This window comes from Entamoeba dispar, genomic scaffold, assembly GCF_000209125.1.
Source record: "Entamoeba dispar SAW760 scf_1105229458259 genomic scaffold, whole genome shotgun sequence".
In the NCBI taxonomy this organism is placed as follows: domain Eukaryota; phylum Evosea; order Mastigamoebida; family Endamoebidae; genus Entamoeba; species Entamoeba dispar.
The window spans coordinates 46,332-53,728 of record NW_001853103.1 but is presented as its reverse complement, the minus strand read 5'-3'; the positions used below and the strand labels follow the sequence as shown (position 1 = coordinate 53,728).

At 26.2% G+C, this 7,397-nt stretch overlaps 4 protein-coding genes across 4 annotated transcripts, besides 12 other annotated features; 1 reads left to right on the top strand and 3 right to left on the bottom strand.

The window, feature by feature from the left end:
- Window positions 1–185: part of a repeat region that runs on past the window's edge.
- Window positions 155–877: a repeat region.
- A 3-nt stretch (window positions 878–880) lies between these two features.
- Window positions 881–907: a sequence feature (AT_rich).
- A 6-nt stretch (window positions 908–913) lies between these two features.
- Window positions 914–1,502: a repeat region.
- Window positions 1,503–1,510: 8 nt separating this feature from the next.
- Window positions 1,511–1,673: a microsatellite.
- Window positions 1,674–1,759: 86 nt separating this feature from the next.
- Window positions 1,760–1,820: a sequence feature (AT_rich).
- EDI_339220 (periplasmic [Fe] hydrogenase large subunit, putative) lies at window positions 1,818–3,227 on the bottom strand (the record flags this gene model as incomplete). The annotated part of the gene is made up of 1 exon (XM_001734394.1): window positions 1,818–3,227. One exon carries the CDS (start codon window positions 3,225–3,227, stop codon window positions 1,818–1,820), a length of 1,410 nt encoding a protein of 469 aa, XP_001734446.1.
- Window positions 3,228–3,370: 143 nt separating this feature from the next.
- Window positions 3,371–3,620: a sequence feature (AT_rich).
- EDI_339210 (ADP-ribosylation factor, arf, putative) lies at window positions 3,603–4,091 on the bottom strand (the record flags this gene model as incomplete). The annotated part of the gene is made up of 1 exon (XM_001734393.1): window positions 3,603–4,091. One exon carries the CDS (start codon window positions 4,089–4,091, stop codon window positions 3,603–3,605), a length of 489 nt encoding a protein of 162 aa, XP_001734445.1.
- Window positions 4,092–4,308: 217 nt separating this feature from the next.
- Window positions 4,309–4,337: a sequence feature (AT_rich).
- A 26-nt stretch (window positions 4,338–4,363) lies between these two features.
- Window positions 4,364–4,416: a sequence feature (AT_rich).
- EDI_339200 (NH(3)-dependent NAD(+) synthetase, putative) lies at window positions 4,412–5,332 on the bottom strand (the record flags this gene model as incomplete). Its single annotated transcript, XM_001734392.1, has 1 exon — window positions 4,412–5,332. The coding sequence occupies one exon, from the start codon at window positions 5,330–5,332 to the stop codon at window positions 4,412–4,414; it is 921 nt and encodes a 306-aa protein (XP_001734444.1).
- Window positions 5,331–5,397: a sequence feature (AT_rich).
- Window positions 5,398–5,513: 116 nt separating this feature from the next.
- Window positions 5,514–5,564: a sequence feature (AT_rich).
- A 73-nt stretch (window positions 5,565–5,637) lies between these two features.
- Window positions 5,638–5,667: a sequence feature (AT_rich).
- Window positions 5,668–5,799: 132 nt separating this feature from the next.
- Window positions 5,800–7,389, top strand: EDI_339190 (uncharacterized protein; the record flags this gene model as incomplete). Its single annotated transcript, XM_001734391.1, has 1 exon — window positions 5,800–7,389. One exon carries the CDS (start codon window positions 5,800–5,802, stop codon window positions 7,387–7,389), a length of 1,590 nt encoding a protein of 529 aa, XP_001734443.1.
- Between the last annotated feature and the right edge of the window lie 8 nt (window positions 7,390–7,397).

The window sequence follows — 7,397 nt, the reverse complement described above, 5'->3', positions numbered from 1 at the left end:
ATTATTCTTTGATTAAATACTGATGTATTCTTATTCCAATTATCAATATCTGAATCAAATATTATATTCGATACTTTTCTATTTGTCCATTCTTCTATTTGTTTCATTTCTTCAATTGTATTCATTCCTTTCATTATTCTTAATCTTTCTCCTTCTTGTTTCTTTATTTCTTCTTCTTGTTTTCTTCTTCTCTCTTCTTCCTCTTTTATCTTCTTTTCTTCTTCTTTTTTCTTTCTTTCTTCTTCTTCTTCTTTTTTCTTCTTCCTCTCAAAATAATCACTATAATATGTTTCCCATTCTTTTTTCTTTTTATTAAAGGATTGGGTGATTTTGTCTTTTTCTTCTGGTGTTCTGAATATTTTATCTTTCATGTTCATTTCTTCAATTGAAATGATTTTATCGATTATTTCATTCCGTGTTTTACTTAGTATTTCTTCATCATTATTACTTTCTTCTATTATTTTCTTCATTTGGTTCTTTATTATTTCAACTACTTTAATTGTTTCTTGACTTTTTTCTATTATTATTTTTCTTCTTCTTTCTGTTTCATCAATCCTATCAAATATTCCTTCTCCCCTTTTAATAGCTTGTTCATATGTCTCATTGTCTTGAATTTCAAATATTTCATTTTTAATACTTCCTAAATAATATTGATATTGTTTATTAATATCATCAATTGATTGTTGAATATTTGGAAGTGTTTCTATTTCTTCTTTAAAGAAATGAGTGTTCTTGTTTATTAACTCTTCCATTTTAATTTAATGTATTTAAGATTAAAATCAGATGATTAAATACTTAAATACACGTTTATAACACTTCATTATTTATTATTTTATTATTTTAATAAACATCATTTCATTTTTATTATTTTAATTAAATGTTATTTATTTTTTATTATTTTAAATAACATTATGATTCGAAAATAGCATATCAGAGACACAACACAGAACTCTAAAATATTATCATCATTTAAATCAACCAGTTATGGAATAGTTATGATATTGTATTTGGTTAGAAAAACATCTTAATTAATACTTCAAGAATAACAATGTTTATTAATTACAATAATAGATATCATTGATAATAAAAGAATAGGTATTTATAAAGATGATATTATTACTTAATATGATACAAATATATTTGACAGTATAAGATTAATAAAGAAAAATGGTCTAGTGGTTGATACTAAAAAGAATATTAGCCAATAGCAATACAGTAATAATTATATATTCTCTTTAAAATAATAAAATAAAGAAGAAATTTAAACGCATCAAAATCAAAAATAAATTAAATAATGAATATTTAAATAATGGATATTTAAAATATTTTATTCCTCAATAAATAAATGAGAAAATGAAATTATCACAATTCAACAACTAAAATCAAAGAATGAACTAATAAGTGATGAATAAACACTTCTAAATCAAAGGGATTAATTAATCTCCACTGAACAATGAACAATAGAAGATATTTTTATTAATGCTTAATTCTTTACTTTTTATTGAGGTCCTTTTATTCATTTCTTTGTTTTGACTATTGTCTTTATTTCCTATTCATTTCTTTTGTTTTTCTTTAATTAACTCTTTAACTTTCTCTACATTCAATTTATTTTGGATTGAATATATTTCCTGTTCTTCTTATCATTTTCTTTTCTTATCTTTTTTTATTTCTTCAAATTCTTTGTATTGAAAAAAACTGTTTTATAACTCAGTTTTAATGAAAAGTAGTATAAAAAAAGCGGAATATTTTTTCTCTATTCATTAAATTTTAATAAAAATCTTAATTAAATTATTAAAAATAAAAAATTTCAATTAAATTTAGGCTTGTGGATATCTAGCATGATAAGTTGTATGAAGATATTCATGTTGCTCGTGACTATCAAAGTGTGAGTCAATCCATGCAAGAACATCAGTATTTTCACAAGCTGCCTTAATATCAGTATTATCATCAAGTCTATCAAGTTCAGCAGTTCTTTTAACAAAATCAGCTTTCTTAGCAGGTGGAATTTTTGGTTGTCCAGCTCCACATTGACATCCATTAACACATGCCATCATTTCAACTACATCACATTTAAGTTCTCCAGCTCTCATCATATCACATGCCTTAGTAATAGCATGTCCTCCATGACAAATTACTCCAACAATTGGAGTACCTGCAATATCAATTGTTAATTTAGTCATAGCAGAACCTGAAGCATTATCTTTAAACATAACTTCAGCTTGAATTTTAGATGGGTCCCATTGAAGTCCAGCTTGTTTAACCAATACTCTTAAGACTGTTTCAGCAACACCAGCAGTCTTTGCAAAAATATTTGTTCCTCCAGAAATTCTTCTGAATGGTAAATCACATTGTCCATCTTCAGTTTTAGAAAGAGTGTCTTCTCTTTCTTGAGTAAACTTACATTCTTCAGCTGGAAGATGTGCTTTGAAGTATGTAGCAATTTCATTGGTAGTTAAAGCAGCATCATAGTCTTGATGAAGATTAGGTCTTTGTGATTCTACCTTTTTAGCAATACATGGCATAATTCCAACTGTGTAAATGTCTTCTTTTGGAATTTTCATGTCTTTACACCATGCATTCTTAATACATCCAGCAAGACAAGCAATTGGTGATCTGGCAGTAGAAACTCTTGGAATTAAGTCTGGATATTTCTTTTCTAAATATTCTAACCATCCTGGGCAACATGAAGTAATAGCAGGTCCTTTTCCTTCTTTCTTCATTTCAACAACTTCAGCAAGATCGTCCATTGTAGTTTTATCTGCAGCTGAATTAATATCAAAGACATAATCAAATCCAACAAGTCTTAAACAATGAACTAATTGTGCCATAGCAGATGTTCCAATTGGAAGTCCCATAGCTTCAGCAATACCAACACGAGTAGCTGGTGCAATCATTGCAACAAGTTTCTTTCCAGCTTTCTTTGCTTCAAACACTCTTTCAATATGGCTGACTGGTTTAATAGCACCAAAGTTACAGGCACTTGAACATTGTCCACATCCAACACAATCTGATTCATCAATAAGAACACGTGTTTTATCGTCATTTGGTTGAGTAACATTCTCTCTATTTGGAGTAACTGTTGGTGGAATTTTTGGACCAGATTTATGTAATACTCCATAATTACATCTCATAGCACACATACCACATCCCATGCATTTAGACCAATCTATTTCAATAGCATTATTATGATCTTGACCAGTAATAGTATGTGATGGCTTAGGTGGCATTTAATTTAATTTGAATTAAAAAGAGTATGCCCTGGACTTTTAAATCCTTTTTTCTAATTTATAAAAGATTTAATTGGAATGTGATGGAAGATTCTTACCCTTTATTTTTCTTTTTTTAAGTATCTTTCACTTGTTATTCATCCTTTTTTATAAAAAATATGATTTTTTCTTTTATTTTTTTTTAATGTTAAAATAATTTTACTTAATTTTTATTTAATAAAAGAGAATTTCAGTTTTCATTTGTAATAATTGATTTTTAATTGAATTTTTTTAATAAATGTGTAAAAAGGGTTTAAAACTTTTTTAACTTTTTAATAACACAAATTGATATAAATGATATATATAACAAAATTATATATATACAATAAATGTTATTTACTTTAACTTTTTTTTCAACCACTTTAATCCTTCTTTAAGACCTGTTCCATTATAAGCATCACAATCCAAAACAAATACACGATCTTTAGGAAGGTCGTTAAGTTCATTAGAATGACCACGATTTACCCAAACAAGGATTGGATAAGAACGAATAGTTGGATCATTAATAATTCCCCATAAAAGATTTTTTGATTCTTGAAACCTTTCAGTATCTTTGGCATTGATAACATATGCAACAGCAATAACATTAGTATAATATGACTTCCAAAGACTACGAAATTTAGCTTGACCACAAACATCCCAAAAAACCCACTTAATTCCATTTGATTTAAAAGAGGGAGAATTATAACCCAAAGTTGGTTTTGGTGGAAAAATTTTAGGATCAAGGCCACTTAAAGTTAATGTAATAGAGGTTTTTCCAGCACCATCAATTCCACATAAAAGTACATTAATATGTTTAGTACGAAAAAAATCAAGTAACGACATAATGTTTATTTAAGTTTATTTATTTTATTTCCATTCTTTTTAAGTTCTTTTTAATGATATACTGACTTATATAAAATCCTTCTATTTTAAATCCCAAAAATAATATTTAAGACAAACTAGTTTTACTATTTATTTATTTTCTTTGTTTTCTTTATTTTCTTGTTTTTGTTATATTTCCATGTGATTTCCTTAAGTTTTTTCATAGTTTTTTTGTTTGAATTATAAAAAGAATAAATTAAAAATAAAGTCTTACAACCTATAATAATCAACAGAAAAATTATTATGTAAAAATATTAACTTTTAATGAAAAGAATATTATTTTAATGATTTAAGAATTCCTCCATATTTTTATAAACTGGTAATGTTTTGGGAAGGAATTTTTTATGTGAATTTCTCTTATGAATCTTTTGAACAATCTCACTCCATTCATTAAATTGTTTCAATGAAGTTTCATCTAATGCACTGATAAATGATTTTTTATCTGTTTCATTCATCATTAAATATTCTGTATACAATTCAATAAATTGGTAACTACATCCTATTTCATCTTCATCAGTTTGTCCTGACCATAAATCTGCTGATGGAACTGCACCAAGAATAATATCTGGAAGTTTAAGTTCAGCACCAACTCGATAAACTTCTGCTTTATGAAGATCAGAAATAAGACTTAAATCAACAACTCCATCACCAGCTTTACAATAATAAAGAATATATCCATCTTCATCAAAATTGCCTGTTCCCATAACAACAGAAGGAATTCCATTAGCACTCATTAATTGTGATACATAATAAGCAGTTGGAGTTCTCATATAACTTCTTAATTGTCCATCAGAAAAAGCATTTCCTTTTAATCCGACTGAACTTTCGACAAGTGAATGAAGATTATCAAATATTGTAGTTTGATCAATTGTCTTAATTTCAATTCCAAGATGTTCACATACAATAAATGCTTTATTTTGAATTGACGCTGTAGAGTGAATTGGTTGTGCTAAACAAAGGATTTTTTGAATTGGAGAATTAGGCATTTTTTGTGCATGAACACATAATGCTGCAGTAACTGAAGAGTCAATTCCACCTGAGCAATTTAATACAATTCCTTTTAATCCACATTCTTTAAAATAATTATTTAACATAGTACATTTCTTTTCTATCCATTCTGCTGGGTTAAATGCACGTTTAGCTCGAATTTTATCTAATTGTACTTTAAGTCCTTGAGGTAAAGGAAATTTAGTTACGTCCATATTAAATAATTAATCTTAGTTTTAACTTTTTAATAATTAAAAAAAAAAAAGAAGAAATAATATAACTGATCTGGTTCCACGTATATTCTTCTTTATTTTTTAAAAAGAGTGCTATTTGAAAAAGTATTATTATTTCAGGAAAGTTTTTCAGATAAAAAACTAATAATCATTTTGGTGTAACAATAAAAAACAAATTTATAATATAAAATAATGTTATAGATAAAAAATAATAGTTCTTCAAACCAAAAGGGAAATAACTTTTAATGTCATCATTTTTTTGACAAACATTTTTAATCACAAAAGAGATAAAAATAACTATAAAAAATAATTAAATACTATTGTTTCTTTTTTATTATGTTAGACAATAAAAAGGTTATGGCATTGATTTAAACATACAAAAATATCTTAACAGAACTATGAAAAAGTATTTATAGTTTTAGTTTCTTTCTTTAAATCTAGAGAACAATATGATACGAAGACTTTCAAGAACATTTTCCACCACAGGAATTTATTATATTCAAGGAAATAGTCTTGATGAAATATATTATAAAGCAATAAAAATGAATGATAATACAAATAGTTCTGAAATTAATATATATACATTCACTGAACAAATGAAAAATAAAAATATTGTTATATTTGATAAAATGCCATTAATACGATACAACAAAATTGAACAGGTAAAATGGGCTGTACATAAATTAGATATAAAAAAAAGAACAATTTTTAAAGAATTAGTGAGGTATATCAATAACTTTAAATTACCAGAATCTATATTTGATGATATTTTAGTCTCTAAACCTGATAGTAACAGTAGAGGGTTATTAAGGTGTGTATTAAAAAATTTTGAATTATTTGAAAATGAAGGAAAGTTTTATCCTCACTTTAATGATTCAGGAATGATTATTGCTATTCCTCCTTTAATTGCTTTTCAATGTTTATTTAGTAAATCATTAGTTAGTCATGAACTTACTCTATCAATCTTATTTACTATCAGAGAAGTTATTTCTGATAAAGATTTAATAACAATATTAAATAGTGAATTAGAAAATAATGTCAATGAAAATATCCCTTTTATCAAAGACAGTATATATCAAATTGCTAATTATTGGCTTGAAATATATTCAAAAGTAATGGAAAGTGATGACCTTCAAAATCTTAGGAACTTCTGTAAGTGTTCTTCTTCTCATTATAGTTTATTTAGCACAGAATTTAAAAAAAAAATTGATAAAGAAAAGGCTCATGAGTCATCAACTAATACCTCATTAAAAAGTCCTGTAAGACGATCTAAAACTTCTAAAAAAAAAATATCTCGTTCTGAGTCTGTTTCAGATATGACAAGTACTAATGAATCACAAGTTGATATTGACATAAAAAAAGATACAAAGACTACTGTTGATGGTAAACCAAAATTAACTGAAAGGTTATCATTTACTAGTCTTAGTACTGTTGATCAACAATCAGAACCATTCATTGCATCAAGTAAAAGTCCAATACAATCTCCAAATCCAGATTTAGAATTAATAGGTACTGAAGTAGGACCAGATGGCATATTTAAGTATAATGAAACTGAAACTAAAACTGATGTAACAACTGAAACATTTTCTTTAACAGAAAGTCAGAAACAACCGAAGGTAAGAACTGATTTTTATAGATTTATAGATATTAAAACATCAAAAATTGCAGAACAATTTTTTGTTTATGACTTAAAATTAATCAAAGAATTGACGATTGGAGAAATTATTCTTCAGACAGAATCATTTAAAACTTACTTATCAAGGATAAGTGCAATTGATGCAATGGTAAATTCTTTCATTGATAAAGAGAAAAGCCCAAGTGTTTTCTCATATTTTATCAGTGTTGCCAAAAGTTGTTTAACAATTGGTGAATATAATATTTCTTATATTATTTCGTGCACTTTAAAAAATAAAAGCACTACTTACAAACAAGCTTTTGAAGCAGTTAAAGGTTCATATATTTCAGACTTTAAATATCTTGAAGAAACGTTTCCACTTCTTAATCTTCTTCATCTTATCTTACTAGTTTTGAAAATGTAAACGTACTA